General features: G+C 41.1%; 3 protein-coding genes across 11 annotated transcripts in view; 2 read left to right on the forward strand and 1 right to left on the reverse strand.

Annotated features, from left to right (window-relative positions):
* The window catches only part of slc1a8a (solute carrier family 1 member 8a), a 28,589-nt gene extending 24,547 nt beyond the window's left edge, over positions 1 to 4,042 (forward strand). Inside the window, exon 13 of the transcript XR_015776695.1 lies at positions 3,987 to 4,042. The gene's annotated coding sequence lies outside the window, so the exon portion shown is untranslated. The remainder of the gene's footprint in view (positions 1 to 3,986) is intronic.
* Positions 2,492 to 9,057, reverse strand: LOC121941073 (tetraspanin-33). Of its 3 annotated transcripts, XM_042483789.2 has the most exons (8): positions 8,891 to 9,057; positions 7,348 to 7,405; positions 6,796 to 6,920; positions 4,965 to 5,039; positions 4,233 to 4,328; positions 4,024 to 4,152; positions 3,247 to 3,408; positions 2,492 to 3,136 (listed from the first exon to the last, which is right to left on the reverse strand). In XM_042483789.2, the coding sequence occupies exons 1-8, from the start codon at positions 8,945 to 8,947 to the stop codon at positions 2,993 to 2,995; spliced, it is 846 nt and encodes a 281-aa protein (XP_042339723.1). In that variant the 5' UTR covers positions 8,948 to 9,057; the 3' UTR covers positions 2,492 to 2,992. The 3 variants fall into 3 exon arrangements, with proteins under 3 accessions (XP_042339723.1, XP_087934314.1, XP_087934313.1); XM_088078188.1 differs by lacking the exon at positions 4,965 to 5,039; XM_088078187.1 differs by lacking the exons at positions 6,796 to 6,920; positions 7,348 to 7,405; positions 8,891 to 9,057 and having other exon boundaries at positions 4,965 to 5,776.
* reep6 (receptor accessory protein 6) lies at positions 6,173 to 20,753 on the forward strand. Of its 7 annotated transcripts, none has more exons than XM_088078192.1 (12): positions 6,176 to 6,340; positions 7,374 to 7,500; positions 7,604 to 7,887; positions 8,961 to 9,143; positions 10,213 to 10,392; positions 14,072 to 14,165; positions 14,910 to 15,048; positions 15,212 to 15,380; positions 16,523 to 16,653; positions 17,582 to 17,604; positions 18,886 to 18,908; positions 19,267 to 20,753. In XM_088078192.1, exons 5-10 carry the CDS (start codon positions 10,260 to 10,262, stop codon positions 17,594 to 17,596), a joined length of 681 nt encoding a protein of 226 aa, XP_087934318.1. In that variant the 5' UTR covers positions 6,176 to 6,340; positions 7,374 to 7,500; positions 7,604 to 7,887; positions 8,961 to 9,143; positions 10,213 to 10,259; the 3' UTR covers positions 17,597 to 17,604; positions 18,886 to 18,908; positions 19,267 to 20,753. The 7 variants fall into 7 exon arrangements, 6 of the variants coding, with proteins under 6 accessions (XP_087934316.1, XP_087934315.1, XP_087934318.1 ...); XR_015776696.1 differs by lacking the exon at positions 17,582 to 17,604 and having other exon boundaries at positions 6,179 to 6,340; positions 19,267 to 19,675; positions 19,764 to 20,753; XM_088078191.1 differs by lacking the exon at positions 17,582 to 17,604 and having other exon boundaries at positions 6,179 to 6,340.
* Positions 20,754 to 20,917: the final 164 nt, after the last annotated feature.

The following is a 20,917-nucleotide window of genomic DNA, read 5'->3' on the forward strand; positions in this document are numbered from 1 at the left end:
GCTACTGACATGTTACAGACATGCTACTGACATGGTACTGACATGTTACAGACATGCTACTGACATGGTACTGACATGTTACTGACATGCTACTGACATGTTACAGACATGTTACAGACATGGTACTGACATGTTACTGTCATGCTACTGACATAATACTGACATGTTACAGACATGCTACTGACATGGTACTGACATGTTACTGTCATGTTACTGACATGCTACTGACATGCTACTGACATGTTACTGACATATTAGTGACATGACACTGACATGTTACTGTCATGTTAGTGACATGATACTGACATGTTACTGACATGTAACGGGCATGTTACTGACATGTAACGGGCATGTTACTGACATGTGACGGCACATGTGATGCCTTGTAGGGCTCATTTATTCTCCCTTTACAAACCAAAAGCGAGACCTCTGTTTCAAATGTCAAAAACATCACGGCACTCTTCAGTGTTCGTACAGTCATGAAAAACCCGAAACATTTCTTGGACTTTTCAAATAGCAATTTACAGGCCTGGAAAAGTTTTAAACTAATTTAAATATACCCTGAAAGTTTTGTAAAAGTGATTTTGAATTTAGTTTGACGAACCTGTATAATAACACAGGATGTGTTCAAGGACTGTTGGAAATTTAATAATCCAACAAAAAAATCTGTTTTTACAGTTTCTGGCTGTGGTAAATGGTGTCGTTAAAAGAAATTTTTAAAAAATGTCCAAAATTCTTTCTTTAAAAATCACCAAAAGAAATAGGACGACAATTAATCTAAAAAAAAATGCTTTCTTAAAAATTAAGAAAGTTTTGAATTTAAAGTCACCAAAAATGTTTGGTTTTTTTAAAAAAAAAGCCTAATATTTTCAAACTGGCCAAAACTCTGTCTTTACATGTCTTTAAATGTTTTTATTTAAAAATCATCAAATGTTTTTAATGAAAAAAGAGTTTAAAAGTTTAAAAGAAAATATCCAGAATTATTTCTTATAGAAATGCCTTTTAAAAAAAAAGCCAATATTTTCTATTTAAAAATTGCCTTTAAAAAAATCACTAAATATAAATAAATGTAGCTGCAGCGCTCATCAGAAACTCGCCCTGATGTCTCTTAAACAGATTTACCTGGAATTATTCATTTGAAAATTTCTATCAAAACGTCGACGTTCCCTCCACCCAAAGAGAAAATCCTCCCCGTGTGTGATCTGGACGCCGTCAGTCAGACTTGATTAGAAACCTGCAGAGGGAACATGGAGGACGTCGTCACTACACTGCTGCTATATTTAAACCCTCGCAGAGCGCCGCGCTCATTAATCCAATAAAGCGAGCGTGAGGCCGCACGGGACCGAATCCCTGCGACGACACGCAGCCACAGGTGCTTCAGCTGCTAATCCGCCACCACAGATTAAAGTCACAATGAAGACCTGATGAGGAACAACAAGGATTAACCGGCTTTACCCGGGGGTCCCCAGCTTTGCATGCTGGGAGTTTCTCCCCTCAAGGCCATTCACGGACAGAGGGAGTCGCTGTGACCTCAAAACACGACGCCGTTTGAGATTGTTTAAGAAGTTAACATTAATAAAATTTAAAAATTAATCTGATAAATCTGCAGCTTCGCTCTGTAACAGACTGCGAGGTAGGAGGTGATGGTGAAGTTGATGGTGATGAAGAAGGTGATGGTGAAGGTGATGGTGATGAAGAAGGTGATGGTGAAGGTGATGGTGATGGTGATGAAGAAGGTGATGGTGATGGTGATGGTGATGAAGAAGGTGATGGTGAAGGTGATGGTGATGGTGATGAAGAAGGTGATGGTGATGGTGATGAAGAAGGTGATGGTAATGGTGAAGGTGATGGTGAAGGTGATGGTGATGGTGAAGGCGATGTCGTCAGCGTCAGTGAGGTTTCTCTGAGGGTGCAGTTCACACTGCAGCCTGCAGAGGTCAGCAGCTCAACATCAGACTGATGAACAACATCAGCAGAACCTGCAGAACGAGACGCTCTGCAGGTTCAAAACAAAACAGGAATTAATACAGTTAATATTTCTGCTATCAGTTTAGCATCTTTCCTATTTAGTGAATGGAGGGAAAATGTTGACTGAGTTGTTTTATGACCTAAAGAGGAAGTGAAGGAAGTACGCTCCGTTACTTTAAAAGTACTAATAAGTAAAAGTCCTGCAGTAAAAGTAGGTAAGTTTAATCAGGAAAATATGTTTAAAAGTAAAAGTGCCCAATGTGGATTTTTTTTAATGAAAACAAAACATCCAATAAGCTCAAATTAATGGGAAAAAAAACCTCCAAACTATTTTAAAAAGAATAGAAAAAATTATATTTATATACTGTATATAGATATATAAAAAACTGTTCAGTTTTAATCGAAATAATTGGCAAAAAAGACTTAAAAAAACAATTAAAAAAATAAAAGAAATGTCAAACAAGACAAAGATTCACAAAACGTATTAAATCAAACTGTCAAACTGTTATTTGATAAACTCATGTTGTGTTTTTATGCAAAATTCTTTATTTGAAACATAACTAAAGCATTCAGATATAATGTAGTGAAGTCAAGGGTACAGTATTTCCCTTAAGAGTCTGATGAAAATATACATTCATTTTTTTATTCTCATTAAAATGAATTCATTCAGTTAATAAAATACACAACGTCACATAAACAACAAACGTTAAAAATATAAAAATAACTCTTCTCAAAACTGACTGTTTTAGAATCACTTAAAGAGGAAAAAAAAGTATCCTGAAGATGTTTTTGCACGAGGTAGTTTAACCGCCGACTCCTCCGAGTCCCGACTCAAAACCTGTAACCAGTTCAGACACCAGCCCAAAAGTACTAAACTTCGACTTAAATGTCACCGTCAACTCGGTCAGCTGATGTTGTTTTAAAAAAAATCTTTTGTTTATTTGATTTTATTTTTTTTTTTAAATCTGACGCAGAAAGTTTGAACTGCGTCTCCCGGATCAGCTTCAGGTCTCACAAACAGATTTTATTCGTCGTTGAAGTCGGTGAAAGCAGGAAGCCAGTAGCTCTCTTTTCTTTGCGCGCTGCTTCTGGCGGCGTTTTCCCTCCTGAGCTGCTGGACTCGGTTGATCCTGGAGATCTGAGCGGCGGCGAGGCCAATCATACACACCTGCAGGAGGAGACACACCACAGACTGATCACAGCGGCTTCTGTCCCACGGCCCGCCGCTCAGACGGCGGCCTGTGTGTGTGTTTCTGGGTGAAGTGAAGGAGGCGTCACCTCGAGCAGCAGCAGGCCGCCCGTCAGCCCGCCCACCAGCAGCAGGTTGTTTTTGGCCCACGAGACGATTTTCTCCAGACAGCCGATGGTGAAGACGTCCTGAGCGGCCGGATCCTCGTCCAGCCGCTGCATCCCATAACCGCACATGGTGTTCAGCACCGTCTGCGGGACACACACCGCCGAGGTCAGAGGTCATGTCCACACCTCCTGCCTACCTCCTCCCAGGCCTAAAAATCTCTTGGTTATGGTTCGGAAAAGATCATGTTTTGGTTTGAAATACAGTTTTAGTGGCTCCGTCTAAAAAGCTGCTGGGAAAACAGCGAAAAGCTACAAAACATCCACCCGAAAGCCTCTGGAAAATCAGCAGCAAATCGTTACAAAACACCCAAGTTTGGTGCCGAAAAGCTGCTGCAGAATCAGTGATCGGGTGCCTCAAGACACCTACGCTCGGTACCTAAAAAGCACCAAATCCCCAAAACACCCATGTTTGGAGTAGAGCTGGGCGATGTGGAATAAAGTCTTATCACGATATTTTTTTCATATCAGTCGATATCGATATATATCACGATAAATGATGATATATTTGATGTATTTGATGTACGTGATGTATTTGATGTATTTGATGTACGTGATGTATTTGATGTACGTGATATATTTGATGTACGTGATGTATTTGATGTACGTGATGTACGTGATGTATTTGATGTACGTGATGTATTTGATGTATTTGTGGTTTGCAGAAACGTGCAGAGCCAGCACGTGGTTCTGGGTTCTGACCTGGTTCTGCAGGCGGACGCAGCAGGAGAAAGGAACCCCGCAGGCCTCCAGACTCGGGTTTGTGTCTGAGCACTCGAAGTAGACGTTGTGGGACCAGTCTTTGTAGCCCTCGACGCCGCAGCACTGAAACTGAACACAGCACGGCGGGTCATTAGCGGCCTGACGCTGCGTCTCACACACAGAAAATCATCATTATTCTTCTTCTTCACCTTCTTCTGGATGAAGTCGATGGCGTTCTCCAGGTCCCGGTCCTCCCTGTACCGGACGATGGCCTTCATCATCAGCACCTCCGTCCGCTCCATCACCTGAACCACAGTCACAGGTCGGTGTTTTTATTTGGTTCTTTAGTTTGAGTTCATCAGAACAAGAATGACGAGTCTGTGCAACTGAAACCATCAGCTGACTGTGTGACGTCAGTTTCAGGAAAAACTTAGGCAGACACGTTACTCGAACTCTGATACTCAACTCATGGCCCGCGGGCCAAATCTAGCTCCTTAAAGGGTGCTGGGTGGTCCCCCAATCATTTTCTAATTCACAGTAAAAATAAAGTGATTCACGGACTATGAATAGTTTTTGTCCTGACAAAGACCCCCAACAGAGGTCCTAGATAAGACACTAATGTCCTTAAATCTCAGAAATGTCCTGAAGTCCTAGAAACATGTATGGGGCCGCTGTGGCCCCCGCTCTGCTGTCATTTTGTGACTGTGGCCCCTAAATGAGGCCGGTCGAGTGTCTCTGCGCTGAAGTTTCATTTCTCTGTTTGTCAGAGTGATTTTTGTCCCTCGGGGACAAAACTTCAGCGGCAGCGACTCGAACGACAGAACGCTGACGTTTGTTTTGACTCAAAGTGTTTTAAACTGTTTTTTCTGTTTTGTGACAAAGTCAGCTACAGGAAGTGATGTGTTTCTGTTTCCTGTCTGATGAGAGCGCAGTGATGTCACCATGTCAGTGAAGAGGAATCCAACGATGCCGGCGGCGACCTGCAGCAGCAGCACGACCACCAGGATCCCCAGGAACTGCCGGGACATCCAACACGGTGAGAACATGCATCCAACACATCCAACACAGTGAGAACATGCATCCAACACATCCAACACAGTGAGAACATGCATCCAACACATCCAACACAATGAGAACATGCATCCAACGCATCCAACACGGTGAGAACATGCATCCAAGACATCCAACACGGTGAGAACATGCATCCAAGACATCCAACACGGTAAGAACATGCATCCAACACATCCAACACGGTGAGAACATGCATCCAACATATCAACACGGTGAGAACATGCATCCAATGCATCCAACACGGTGAGAACATGCATCCAACACATCCAACACGGTGAGAACATGCATCCAACATATCCAACACGGTGAGAACATGTGTAATTGTTGTCATATTTGTTTTCATTTGTAAGAATTTAAGTTGCAATTATCTCTTATTTGATGAAATCGCTTATGCTTTTATTTTGAAGCCGCTTTTATTTTGAAGAGGTTTTGGGCTGCTCATGCTGCAGCAGACACTTTAGCGGATGTCAACAAGCTAGCGGTGGGCATGAACGTGTGGCCTGCTCCGCGATGGACTTGGGGTTCATTTAAAGAAGTTACTTGTTGCAAAGCCTGAAGATCAACCTTCTCTGTAGCATGCAGCCAACGAGGTAATTTTTGTTTGTGTATATATTACTTTTGCAAAACGTTTATCCACATGCTGTGCATGTATCTTCATAATTTAATATATTTTATATTGTGTGTTTAGTTTTCACGGTGAATGATGAACGACGGATGCCAGTCATTAAACCAGTTAAAGGAAACCACTTGTGTCTGAGTATGCTTCAGGGGAGCTACAACATGTATCCAACACATCCAACACGGTAAGAACATGCATCCAACGCATCCAACACGGCGAGAACATGCATCCAACGCATCCAACACGGCGAGAACATGCATCCAACGCATCCAACACGGCGAGAACATGCATCCAACGCATCCAACACGGCGAGAACATGCATCCAACGCATCCAACACGGTGAGAACATGCATCCAACACATCCAACACGGTAAGAAAATGCATCAAACGCATCCAACACGGCGAGAACAGGCATCCAACGCATCCAACACATCCAGCATGGTGAGAACATGCATCCAACACATCCAACACGGCGAGAACATGCATCCAACGCATCCAACACGGCGAGAACATGCATCCAACGCATCCAACACGGCGAGAACATGCATCCAACGCATCCAACACGGCGAGAACATGCATCCAACGCATCCAACACGGCGAGAACATGCATCCAACGCATCCAACACGGTGAGAACATGCATCCAACACATCCAACACGGTAAGAAAATGCATCAAACGCATCCAACACGGCGAGAACAGGCATCCAACGCATCCAACACATCCAGCATGGTGAGAACATGCATCCAACACATCCAACACGGCGAGAACATGCATCCAACGCATATAACACATCCAACACATCCAACACAGTGTGAACATGCATCCAACACATCCAGCATGGTGAGAACATGCATTCAACACATCCAACACACTGACACATCCAACACATTCAACATTATGAGAGCATGCATCCAACGCATCCAATGCATCCAACACGGTGAGAACATGCATCCAATGCATCCACTACACTGACACATCCAATGCATCCAACACATCCAACACTGTGAGAACATGCATCCAACACACTGACTCATCACACACATCCAACATGCCGACACACTGAAACACGTGACCCGTCGTACCGTCCTCAGCAGGCAGGCGACGTTCCGCAGCGCCCCGAAACAGCCGAGAAACGTGACGAGGAACATCAAAGAGCCGATGACGATGAGCAGCAGAGCCGGGTCTAATGTCAGCGTGTCAACCACATCTACACACACACACACACACACACACACACACACACACACACACTGTTGAATCAAAAATCGTAACAAGTAAAAGTTGAATCATGTCTGATGAAGTTTTTCTGGCTCGTTCTCAGGAATGTCATCAGCAGCCCTGTTTGTATTCACACACACACACACACACACACACACACACACACACACACACACACACACACACACACATTAGAGGCAGTGTTGCACCTCACTGTCTCCTTCAGGACTCAGAATGTATCAAACTTAAGCGACATTCATTGGTCTCAGGTAAAACCGTCCCCCGTTAGAATAAAGGTTTGAGTGAGTCCCGGTTTGAAAACAGACACACACGAAAGACTCGGGAGGTTCATAATGTTCAGATTCTGAGATTTGGGCTGCAAAGTCACTTCAGTCTCTTACAGTTTTCTGACCAACCTTTCTCTTTGGCGATTTTGGCGTAGGTCCCGACCGCCGTGAGGACGGCGCTCACAACCTGCAGAGTCAGAGGGGCAGGAAATGATTCAGCAGGAGGACACGACCCGCAGAAGATCACATCAGTCTAAATCAGAGACTCGGACATGTGGCAAGGTGCATTTTTTAATGTTTCTCTTTTGTTGGAGCTCGGCTAACGGTTTCCCCTGCTTCCAGTCTTTATGCTAAGCTAGACTAACCACATCCTGATCCGTTTCAGGTCTGGACCGGCTGACGTGAAACTGAAATCTGAATCATCTGATAAAATGTGTAAAAACAAAGCAGAGGAATCTGTGAGGGCGTGGACGTGTTTCTGCAGGCGGGAAGATGAAGTCCTGACTTTGACAGTTTGACAGTTTAATTTGATCTTTTTAACAGAAGTTTGACAAAACAATCTGATATTAAATTACAGATTTCTCTCCAGCAAAGCTTCTATAAAAGGGGATCTACCCAGAACCTGCCAAACCAAACCACAAATATATTTAGGATAAAAGTGACCTCACCGTAAGTCAAACTTTTAAAAATGTTACTAATGTCATCATAATAAGCAAAAATACCACTGTCGGCAGTGACGGACAATTTCTGACGCAAAGTTCAGCGTTTTTCAAAAACATGAAGAAAAAACGGCAATGGACAATCTGAAAAGAGATGTTACAAAATTAATATAATTTTTAAGCACTTTTCCTAGTTCATTTCATTGTTTGTTTGTGTTTGTTTTTAAAGACAGTTTTCTTGTACTTTTCACTAATTTCCTGATAATTTTGGGGTTCATTAGTTCTTCTCAACATTTTAATGGACACTTGATTTGTTTTGACTCAAAACTTATTTAGACTTATTTTCAAAAAAGCTAGGGAAAATGTCCCGGAAAAAGAAGAAGAAGACAGTAAGGGAAGGCTTAATTATCATAATTAAGTATTGTAAATTATATATGGAAAAACTATAATTATCATAATTTTGTGTTTAAAATTACATTACAAAATTAATATAATTTTTAAGCACCTTTTCCAGTACATTTCATTGTTGTTGTCTTTTTTTAAAAAACTTATTTTTCAATTTTTTCTGCTCAGATTCTTTTTTTTAATACCTTGTTGCTAATTTTGTGCAAATCTTTGGGGTCATTAGTTCCTCTCAACATTTTGATGGACACTTGACTTTATAACAGAATTGTCTGAAGATTTAATTCATTTAAACACACCCACACAAAACACACGGTGTCCACATACTTTTGGCCACATAGTAAACAGGTAATTACATTTTTTGGCTTTAAATCGATGTATTTTAAGTACTTGTATAAATCTTTTGAAAACGACACACAGTTTTGTCGAGAGATTCTTGTCACTTTTTCATTTGTCCGTAAATAAAATGCTTCTTTTTGTCACATTAGTTTTTCAGATCGACTCTGAAATGGAGGCTTTCTGGTGTTGAAATCACTTGCTTTAAAACCGGTTTAACAGACACAATAATGAACGCGTAAAGCGATATATTTGATCTGAACAGGCCGACTCACCCAGAAGACGTAGCAGCAGATGAATAAAGTGTACTTGATGGCTCTGTATCCTCTCATCTCCTCTCAGCAGATCTCTGCTTCTGTCAGACTGCAGCCGGAGTCTGTCGCAGGTTTCTTATCTGCTGACATGAAGGCAGGAGACGTGTGGCGGCCTGCACCGCGCATTCCTGCTGTCAGGATCTTCTGCTCTGCTGCCGCTGGATGTGCTCCTGCCATCACGCCAAGGGAGGAGGAGGAGGAGGAGGAGGAGGAGGTGTGGCCGTGTCACAGTCAATCACATCACACCTGCTGCTTTAACAACAAAACTGAACTTTTACAGGATCCACATTTACAGCCTGCAGTGCTGTTAGCGTCCTCTCGGGGAGCTGTTTTGTATCATCTGCATAAATGTTAACCAGCTCTAAATGCACATTTCAGATCATGGTTCCAAAACTCTCCTTTACTTGGCTTATTGCAAATCAGAGAAATGTCATAAAGTCCTAGAAACATCCTAAATTCCTAGAAATTAAAATCCCCTGAAATTTCATAGAATTCTACACAGGTCCTAGGATCCAAGAAATGTCATTAAATGCTACAAATGTGCTAAAACCTGAGAAATGTCCTGAAATCTGAGGAACATCTGAAAATCCTATAAATGTCCTAAAATCCTTTAAATGTCCTGAGACCCTGGAAACACGGGGCTGCGGCGGCTGGCCTCATCAGAAAAGACATTCTTTACACTTTATGCAGTTTATCGGACGAAATTAAAACTTTAATTAAAAACCTCGCGTGGACGGCCGCAGGAGATTATTGTTTGCCTGATCCTGTTTGATTAGATCGAAAATAAGAACGGTCATATCGAGAGCAGTCTTTCTGGTGCGAAGAAAAACGTAATAATAAATAAGACAAACGCACATCTGAAATATAAAGCGACTAACTAACAGCTCAGCCAGGAGAGCAGAGAAATATAACTTTGATTAGATTATTAACATCAATAATCTAAACAAACATTTATTCTTGATTTAGTTGCAACTACAGTAAAAAACAATAGATGCACCGAGCCTGCTGAGAATAGACTTTACTGAGTGAGACAAAAACAAAGAGCGGACTGTCGTCTGCAGACGTGCTGATATTTATGTTGTGTTCGGTTACATATGAGAACCAGAATCTTCTTCTGCTCCATTTATGCTCCTCCTCCTCCTGCTCCTCCTGCTGCTCCTCCTCCTCCTGCTCCTCCTGCTGCTCCTCCTCCTCCTGCTCCTCCCCCTCCTCCTCCTCATTAGAGGAGCTTGTTGCTGTCGGAGGATTACATTCACTCTGCTGTGTTTTCCTTTCGGCTGCAGGTCGTCTCCCTCGACTCCTCAGTTATTTGAGGACCTGATTGAGGACCATGGGCCTGCTGGACATCCTGTCGTCCATCAGAGACCGAGCCGACAAGTTTCTGACCGAGAAGAACGTGGTGACGGACTTTCTGGGGAAGTTGGAGGAGAAAACGGGGATAAGGAAGAAGATCATTGCCGTGGGTACGTGAGGTTTGTCTGTGGTCGTTTGCTCTGATGGGTTCGTCATAAACATTTTCCGGATGATTCGACTGCAGTTTTGTGGTATATTTAGCGCACGTGTGCCCTCCTGTTGCATGTCAGCGGAGCACCGAAGAGGATTCAGTTAATCCTGTGAACATGAAGCGAGCAGCTGCTGTCTGTAGACATGCACCTGACAATGATCTGCAGGTTTTCTGGGTCAGCGTTTGTGCTGCAGCAGATTTTACAGTTCTGATCTTAAAATCAGAGTTTTATATGAACGATGGATCGAATAAGTGCAGGTGAAGAGTTTGTTTCTGACTGTCAGCGACTCTCAGCTTCGTTTGGCTCCAACAGTTCTGATTTTGCCTGCGCCGAAGAGAAACCAGCGAATAATTTAATAATCTGATATCTGTGAGCTGCCAGTTTCAGATCAGACACTGGTCCTCCTACAGCTGGTCTACGGTCTGATCTCAGAGGTTCTCCTTACAAACATTAACCCTTTAGGGCTGTTTTAATATTACACACACTCAATTGCTCTGCACACAAAACGCGCTTTTCAAAATCAAACTTTAAAAGATATGATGTCATGATGCCACTTCCATTTTTAGATGAAAAGAAAAAATAATTATTTTCAATATACCACATGCATTTTAAAAGATATATTTTTTGTGATGATGACAGCCGGGGACATGTCAATGATTAGCAATGAAATTATGAAATTATTTTTTTGTGCAGTGTCAAAAACTCACTCATGTCACTGCACACAAAATGCTTTTTCAAAATCAGGCTATAAAAATATTCAACATTAATATGATTTTGAGTTAATTTTTAAACCAGCATCCGTCCTAATCATAAATATCAAAAATTGATTAATTTTCAGAACTTTAACCCTTTAAAAGCCATGTTTTTGTTTTGATGCCGCTGAAAACAGACACAAACACTTATTGTACAGACCTATTGTAGGAGCTGAGCTGGAAATTCACCGATTAAACAAAAATACACAACCTGGACAAAATTTATGTCATATGTATATACACAGACAAAGTTATCATAAAATTTAAAATGAAAAGTGTGTCAAATGCAACAAACTGTCCCTAAAGATTAAGATGAGAATTTTTTTCTGATAATTTTGTGTAAAAATGGAAAATTTGTCCTTGAGATGGTGCCATAAAAAGAGTCCCCAAAATCATTTGAGTTCATCTGATAATCGACTCCAGCTGATATCTAAAAATAGAAAGTGTGCAAAAAGTATTAATCCTGGTGATTTAACCCTTTAGTGACTGTTTGTCTCATTTTAGTCTCTTTTCTTCTTCCTGTTGTGATAACTGTGTGTGTGTTGATGCATGTGTCCTAAATGTAGTCCAGATTGTGTATTTGAGTGTAATCAGTGAATTTGCAGCTCAGCTCCTACAATAAGTCTAAAATACACTGTGGAAACTAAATAGTTACATTCAGACTGTTCAGGTCCAAAAATGCTCCATTGAAACCCATTCAAACTGACATTTTTGATCCCACAGCCATCAGAGCAGAAAAACAGGACTTGTATTATTTCTGGGTGTCATTCTGGGCTTTTGACTCTGAATTTGTCATTTTGACTATTTTCCACCTGATGAGGTCATTTTGACCATATTTGGCATATGGAGGAAATACATGCTATTTCCACTAGGTGACCTGTCACAGTCAATGTAGCTGCTGATCACTGACATATCCCAGACTGTCAGCAGCTACACTCACACACTGACATATCCCAGACTGTCAGCAGCTACACTCACACACTGACATATCCCAGACTGTCAGCAGCTACACTCACACACTGACATATCCCAGACTGTCAGCAGCTACGCTCACACACTGACGTATCCCAGACTGTCAGCAGCTACACTCACACACTGACGTATCCCAGACTGTCAAATATAATAATAATAGTAATAATGATAATGATAATGATAATAATAATAATAATAATAATAATAATAATAATAATAATAATAATAATAATAATAATAATAATAATAATAACAGTAAAATATAATATACTGAGTGTGGACAAGACTGAACATCATTCATTTTTTGTGTTTTTTTTTCTTCATCTAAAATCATTGTGACAAAAACCTGGCATTTAAAGGGTTAAAATTCTAAAAAATGAATGAATATTTGATATTTTTGCTGAGGACTGATGTCTCAATGGAAGTAATAAATATCATATAAAGTATAATATTTTTATAGCCTCATTTTGAAAAGCTCATTTTGTGTGCATATGAGTGAGTGTGGTACTGAAGCGGGCCCTCAGGGGTTAAAGAGGGCAGTCTGCAGGGTCGTTGGTGTGATGGTGTCGCTGCCGTGACGCTCTGGATCAAACTCAGCGTATCATTGCTGAGTGAGATGATAAAGAGAGGACATGTGTGGCGGGGAGTGGCGGAGCGTGCCGGGTGCAGAGTCCAGCAGTGAACAGCAGTCTATTGATGCTCATACAGTGGATCATGATGTCACTGTAGTGCCTGGTGCACGGTGTCCCCCGCTCTCCCAGCGTCCTCCTGCGCTCACGTTAAAGCAGATTATCCTCCAGAGACAGACAGCAGAGCAGAACGGCCTCCATGTGCGATCCGCCACATAAGCTGATCAGAGGTAGGACGCACTTTTCACACCACTTCCTGCAAAAAAGCCCAGACGCTCAGGTTGTGTCTGAATATCTGCACAGAGTCCTCGTGGATCAGACGTTTTCTTCATCATCAGAGGAAACTGTCTGTGTTTAGACCTCCGGATATGAGCAGTTTCATCAGGGGATTAATGGAAATGTTGTCTTTAACCCTGAAACCTAAGCAAATTGGCCCCGTTTCTTTCAAAAACATGGGAACAGGGAAGTAATCAGTTTAACCAGGAATGACCCCAAAAAACAGCAAGAAATTAGTAAAAGCTTGCAAGACAAATTACCTGAAAATAAACACAAAAAAGAGAAAAGAACAGACAACAAAAAACAGTCAAATTACTTCATGAAAGTGCTAAAAAACAGTAAGTTAACTGACAAAAAAGAAAGAGAATAATAATAATAATAATAATAATAATAAAGAGAATAATGAATATAGTTTTCTGGTCATTCCCCTCATTATTTGATCATATCTGATATTAATCAGCTCATTTTCAGATCATTTCTTTGTCACCTTTTACTACTTTTTTGCAGATTGTGGGAAATTTCTTGCCAAGTTAAATGCTGTTGAAAGGTGTCTGAATGCTTCAGTCCAGGTTTTAAAGGGTTAATTCTGCACACATCGGACAGTTTTCTGATTCTTCTGAGGTCAGGTTCTACAATCAAAAGTTCCAGGGCTTGAAAAGTCATGGAGTTAGTGAAAATCATTGAAAGTTTTGGAAAAGTTGCAGAGATTTTCTTTGCGTGTACTTAAATAGTTTCAGTAATCCAAATCATGTAAAACGTAACAGCTCGTCTGTTTCGAACATATTTCTTTACATGTTTCTGCATTTTTGTTCCATCTCTCTGTCCATGTATTTCAGCTACATGTAATTATTATTTGAGTATATTTTCATCTATGTCTATATATCTACGTACAGCCATATTTATAAGATTGTGAGCAAACTTTCATCTTTGAATGAGTAAACAGTGTTTTTATCTGCAGCCGTGTGGACGTGACGTCTGTCTGTCTGTGTGTCTGTCTGTCTCGTCCAGGTGCCGTCTCCCTGACTGGACTCTACCTGGTGTACGGATATGGTGCCGCCCTCCTCTGCAACCTGATCGGTTTTGTCTATCCAGCATATTACTCGTAAGTCATTTTTAAATGAACGAAGACGCAGATTGGTTTGTTGTGTTTCCTTCGTTCTCTTTTTTGGTTCAGAGAAATGTTGCTTTTTTAAGAAAAGTAAAACCTTAAAAGTTCAAAAATCAGGTTTAAGCAGACGTATTTTACGTTGCAGAATAAAACATCTAAATATCTTTAGCCCATGTTAATCACAGACCTTAGTTAAGGCATTTTACCAAAAACCCAGAGACTTTAAGACGAGGGAACCGGACGTACTAAGAGGCTAATGGACTTCCGCGTTTCAGGACTCATGACTTCACCAGTCTATAAGCTGCGAAATCATCTTCGTGTAACACAACCAGAGAAATGTCGGGTTGGTCTGGCTTCACTCACAGAAAAAACACTTAAATCGACGTATTTATTTGGTTAAAAACACGGTCTCCGTCAGGCAGCCGCTGCGACGCCTGTGCCTGCTCTCTTAGCGCAGGATGGAGGTGGTGCATGTGCAGGAAACTTCCAAAAACAGACGCAGAGCGAAACGTTTTTCTATCGAGAGACACTTTGCGTGTTTGCTGACACTCGGAGCGGGTTCGGACGTCTTCTTTGGGTAAAGCTGAAACGACGTGTCGTTTGATGTTTTGCTCAGTCGCATCGCGTCCGGTTAGGCAGAGGTGCAACCGTCTGATGTTTCTGATGGTTTTTGAAGGATAAATGTATTCCTCGGCTCACCTGAAACATCCTGACAGGTTGGTTTATTTGTATCTGCAGAGTCAAAGCCATCGAAAGTGCGAGCAAAGAGGACGACACGAAATGGCTGACGTACTGGGTGGTGTACGGCGTCTTCAGCCTGGGCGAGTTCTTCTCCGACATTTTCCTCTACTGGTTCCCGTTCTACTACGCTTTTAAGGTCAGAAAACACTGAAGAACAAAAGATTGTTGGCACATTGTTGCAAATTTGTGATCATTTTAAGGGCCAGAATAAAGTGTAAAAATCAAAGACGAGGTACCGGGACGTCTGGATCTGGGTATGTGTCCAGTGATGGACGTCTTTCTGTCCTCTGTGGTTCCAGTGTCTCTTCCTGTTGTGGTGCATGGCTCCGATGTCGTGGAACGGCTCCCAGATCATCTACAACAAAGTAGTTCGGCCTGTATTCCTCCGCCACGAGGCCACCGTGGACAACATGGTGAGCGACCTCGGCGGGAGGGCGATGAGTGCCGCCGAGAACCTCACCAGAGAAGGTACGCACCAGTTCAGCCCCCAGACCAGACACCGGAAGAAAATGTCGCCAATTTATGTTTCTGCAAACCACAACCATGTCAGATGTACAGACTTCAGATGTGATATAAACGGGTAGTATCTGAGCTGTCATCAGGCGGCGGAGGGGATGGTGGATGTGACACTTTGAAGAGACGCCTGCGAGCTGCAGACCACTGCAGGCCAGCGTCCGAGATCAGCAAACAACAAAACCAGTTGTGATTTAGCAAGTCGTTGCTGCATTTCCAGCTTTTTCGTCACCAAAGGTTGGCATTTGTCGTAATTCATCGCTGTGTTTCCAGAGGCCTTCTGGACATCAGATGTGGGTGTTTGGTCGAGATTAATCGTTTTTCCAGCAGCTCTTTAGGTACCAAACCTGCGCGTCTTGTAGTAATTAATAAGTGTTTCTCCAGCATCATGTTAGGGACCAAATGTTGGTGTTTTGTGGTGATTTGTTGCTGTTTTTCCAGCAGCCCTTTAGGCACCACAAGCATGTTTTCTTAACTAACCGTCGCTGTTTTTCTACCAGCATCTTAGACAACAAACACGGGTGTTTTGTAACAATTAATCTTTGTTTTTCAGGCATGATGTCAGGGACCATATGTGGGTGTTTTGTAGCAATTAATAGCTATGTTTCCAGCTGCTCTCGAGGTGCCAAACGTGGGTGTTTCATAAGAATTTATTGTTGTTTTTCCAGCATCATGTTAGGGACCTCACGTACAGGTTTTGTTAACTATCCATCGCTGGTTTTCCAGCAGCTTTTTAAGATGGAAAACGTGGGTGTTTCGGTGTTTCGTATACTTCATTGCTGTGTTTCACACATTTTTTGGCACCAAATGTGATAGTGGCATGAACAGCAGTGGTTTCTTACTGAGACATCATGTTCCTAGCAGGGATTGTCCCCCAGCAGCAGGTATTTTAACCCAAAACATTTCCCCATTTTTATGCACCTCAACCTAACCACATATAAGCCGTGCTGTTAAAACGTTACGTTTCAATGTTTCCGCTGCATCATAATGTCCAAATGATACTTATAGGTGGTTTGCAGAAACAAACAATGCATTAAAATGCATCAATTTTATACATTAGATTTAATTTTTCTTCCTTGTCTTCCTCTGTCCTTCAGTCCTGTCCACGCTGGTGAAGAATAAAGCTCTGGTAAATTCGGCACCGTCGGTCGCTCAGCCTGAAGCTAAAAGTTTACCGAGTTCATCAGCAGCTAAAGTGGCTCCATCGGAGCCAGCCGAAGATCGACCAGTACGTAAACCGCACCTGCTTCACCTACCTGACAGTTAGTCCACCTTAAAGGCCTCAGTACGCTTCAAATGAAATGATTAGACAGGCTTGCTGCTTTGTGCTGAGCTGAACAGTCCAGTATCATCAGCATATCACCGAACCCTGAGCTGTCCTTATAGAGGTAGAGCACGTAGATGTGCAGTATGCTTTTTTGGCAGAGATGCTTTGTTTGATCATCTAACACAAGATATCTTCGCAGACCAGATTTTTATGAAATATCCTGATCACGTTCCCCAGAGGATGAACCCGGTTGATTTTAAATTACGCAATAGTGTCAGAACTACCTCTGAAGTCCTGGTCCCTTTTTGTATTTTAGGACGTTTCTATGATTTTAGGACATCAGTGTCTCAGCTGTGTCCTCTGTCGGGGGTGTGGGGGATCCTCTTTTCTTGATCAACAAGCTCTATTTTGATGCTGTTTTATGTCTCTGACACCTTATGGAGACTAAAAGGACAAAAACTATTCACAGTGTCAATCACTTTATTTTCACTGTGAATTAGAAAATATTTGGGGGGCCACTCGACACCCCATCAGGGGCCAGATTGGCCCGTGGGCCATAAATTGAGTATCATTGAGTTAGATATCTTCTGAAGAGTATATGTAACAATTCACTAGATATTCTTAGAAAAATTTAGTTGAACTTGATCTGTTCACTCAACCAGTGCTGCCAGGTCGATTGAATGGCTCAAGTTGGAAAATTATTCCGAGAATATGTTCATGAATCGTCACGTATACTCTACAGATAACTGCTAAACATCTATGAAACGAGGAAACTATCTGTACGCGGACTATACAAAGAAAGAAGATCTTAATTCAAAAAATGACTGTACCTTTAGACTAAATATGAGACTAATCAGAGCTAACTCCGCTGTCCTGTTGCTGTTTCCAGCCTTTCCTGGGCTAACCAGTCCGGTAAGTCGACTGGTTTGGTGTTGGTAGCGAATGTGCTGGTGGAAGAGAGTTAGCAGGAGCCTCAGTGATCCCTGTAGACCATCAGTGCTGTGTCTGGTTTGACGGTAAAGCGGCTTCTGGACTGCAGATTTGAGTGCAGCAGCAGATGGAGCTGACAAAGACTTAAATGTCATAAAGAACAACATTGACGCAACAAATGCTGGCTCCAACATGGCCACAGATCATCCTGTCAGTTCCCGAAAAGACTTGTTGAGATTGTAATCAGAGCTGAAACCCTTTTGATTTTTTGTGAATTAATTCTTTTTTTTTCTTCAGAAATATTGCTGCAAATTTCTGTGGGATGGTTCATTGTAGACGCAAGAAATGTTCTGCCCGACTCGTTTTAAGCGGTTTTTAATTTTTTGAAAAACACATTTATGTATGACATCTCCTCCAAAACCGAAGGTCTGATTTTTACCAACTTTTCTGTGTATCATCATCAGACAAAGCTCATGGAAGTTACCAAAAGCTAGTTGATATATCATAGTGTTTTGAAGATATTGATCAATAAACTTTAAAAGGGCGTGGCTTAGCACATAATAGGATGTAACTTCATAACCCTTGAGGTGGCACCAGTTCCAAAGATAAGCATTGGTCTTAATGACCTTGCTTTGTCCAAAAAAACCCATCAAACTCTGGATATTTTCAATTAACCTGTTAAAAAATGCCCCCAAAATGTTTCTGCAATTGATCAATAGGGTGCGACAGTGTTTTCAAAGGAGCGCATGGCCCAACAGAGATTTGGGCACCAACGCACAAGTGTCTATGTGTATGTCGCAAAACCTGTTGTTTATTTTTAATGCAGGTGTTGCAAATTTACAAAAATCTTGATCCTTTGCAGCTTCCAGCATCCTGCATTCTTTGGTGGCTTAAATCGCTGTTAGCATCATTATTTGAAAATCACTTTTATATTAAGTAAAGGGGACCCAATATTGATCCCTGTGGGATGCTTCAGCAACAATTTTACTTCATAATTCAAATTCTTTTAAGTACTGTAGTTGTTTGTAACCCTGACCCTGTGTGCTGTTTATACAGTTTTGTTGTTAACCCTTTTTAGGCGACACAGTGACTTTCATGTGATAAAAATTAGTTAAATGTTTATTGATGTCTTTGTTAATAGTGTAGAAATGTCTCCATGCAAAGGAAGGACTGCATTAGTAGGAGTAGTAGAGATATTTTTTAATCTGAAGATACTTTTCTTCTTTTTAATTTTTTATTGTTTGTCTGTTGTCTGCATGTCAGAATGAGCTCAGTGTAGACTGACGGTAAGTTGAAGCCAGAAAAAAATCATAGAAAGTATAATAATTTACGTGTCACAAAAGAATTTTAGTTCTCCTGAACATTGTTTGATTAACAACGCTTCTGCATTATTTCAGCAACAGAAACCATTACAATCCAAAAAGATTATGTTTTTTAGGACATCCATGCTTGTAACAACTTTCCCCTACTTTTAGTGAATTTTCTGGAAGTGTGTCAAGTGAACAGTGTCTCTATTTTATTTATAATTCTTTCCAGCACAGACTTCCTGAGAAATTCTAAAAAATATTTTTGGGAAATGATTAGTAAATCATGAACCAATGAAATAATGTGTGTCTGACTTCTCTCCTTCTTTTATTCTTTTAGTCCTCCAGATAGCAGCAGAGGAAGAGGAGGAGCCTCCGTGAGAAAGAGTAGCAGAGAGGTTTTACTCGTCATCCTCACAGATCCCATCGAGAAGAGTCCTTCCTGTCCAAAGACACTGATTTCCTTTTTATACCAACGTCCAAAACTCAGACCGACTCTGCAGACAGACTGACTTTACAACACCATTTCTTATTGATTTTAGTTTATTTATTTCTATTTATTGATTATTTGGGGGTCAGTGGGATGTTTGTCCTTTTTTTGTTGAAGCGAAGCACCTGAAGCAGCTCATCACTCAGGCTCATGTTTAGCTGCAGATTGGTAGCAGCAGCTCAGACCTGCAGATGGACAAACGTCAGTGTCGCCTCCTGCAGGCAAAGAGGGCGCCAGCTGCAGAGGTTTGCTGCAGGCAGTGAGTGTTACAGCTGCACTTTCTTTCTTTCTTTTGTTTCTGAAGCTGCAGTTTATTTGTGTGTTTTCGGATTTCATTTTTAACACAGACTTCAGCCGCAACACGCCGACAGGTGGAGGCAGTGCTCATCCACATCTGCAGGTGCAGGACATCCTCCTGTGGACCGGCTTTGGGTGCTTTGCATCAGTGACACCGTGTGTCCTCATTTGGTTTCCATTACATTATTTATTTGATATTTTTTGTTTTGTTTATAAACATACGTGAAATTATGACCTTTATACGACAATTACGTGTTGATAAGAAATAAAACAAAGAAGCGAATCAGGAAAAAACTCCTCTGTCGTATGAAGTGCTGCCTGCAGCTCACAGATGGCAGTAAAGTAAACACAGTGCAGCCGAGGCTGATGGGATAATTCGATCACATGATTTAAAGCTCCAGTGTGTCAGATTTTGGGGGATTTAGTGGCGTCTCGTGGTGGGAATTGCAGATTATAACCAGCTGAAACGTCTGGTTAAGATTCCTTCGGTGTTCAGGAGGTTTTTACTTGCATTATGCTCAGAGGTCTCTAACTCTCCGAAACAAACACACCAGCTGATTTAAAGCAGGAAAAACACAGAATGAAGATGTTTCATGCCACAAATCTGTGTTTCATTTTCTTGCTCATTCTGAAGGAACAAAAACACAACTTCAATAGAGGTGATTATACACTAAAGAGAAAATACTTATTATGTAAGATTATCATGTTCTATTTCTGACAATATACCCCTAAATCCTACACATTGGATCTTTGGACAAAACGCACAAACAAAAAGTTTAAAAGTTTGGAGAGCATGTTTTATTTTTCAAATTTTGGGGTTTTCTTTCTTTTAGAACACTTAACTTTTATTATTTTACTGTCTTCCCCTTAATTTTTTAGGTAAGTTTTATAAACTTTTGGTGATTTTCTTTTTTCTCTCTCTCTTTTTTTCTTATTTTTTTTTTTTTTGGTGACTTTTAAAATTTTTGTCTTTTTTTGTTTATTTTTAACCTTTCTGTGATTTAATAAAAAACATTTTTGGGCATTTTTTATATTTTAATTTTGATTTTTTTTATTTTATCTTTAAAAAAGGCGCTTTTCTTTATCTTTAAAGCTTTTGGCGTTTCTCTTTCCGCTAAAAATGTATGCCTTTTTTTCTTTACAAATTTTTGGTGATTTTTTTTTTTTTTTTTTTGAAAGCAAGCCTTCTAAAACAGCCACCCCT

This window comes from Plectropomus leopardus, chromosome 5 (assembly GCF_026936395.1).
Source record: "Plectropomus leopardus strain MGB_pleo_1.0 chromosome 5, ASM2693639v1, whole genome shotgun sequence".
Taxonomy (NCBI): Eukaryota; Metazoa; Chordata; class Actinopteri; order Perciformes; family Serranidae; genus Plectropomus; species Plectropomus leopardus.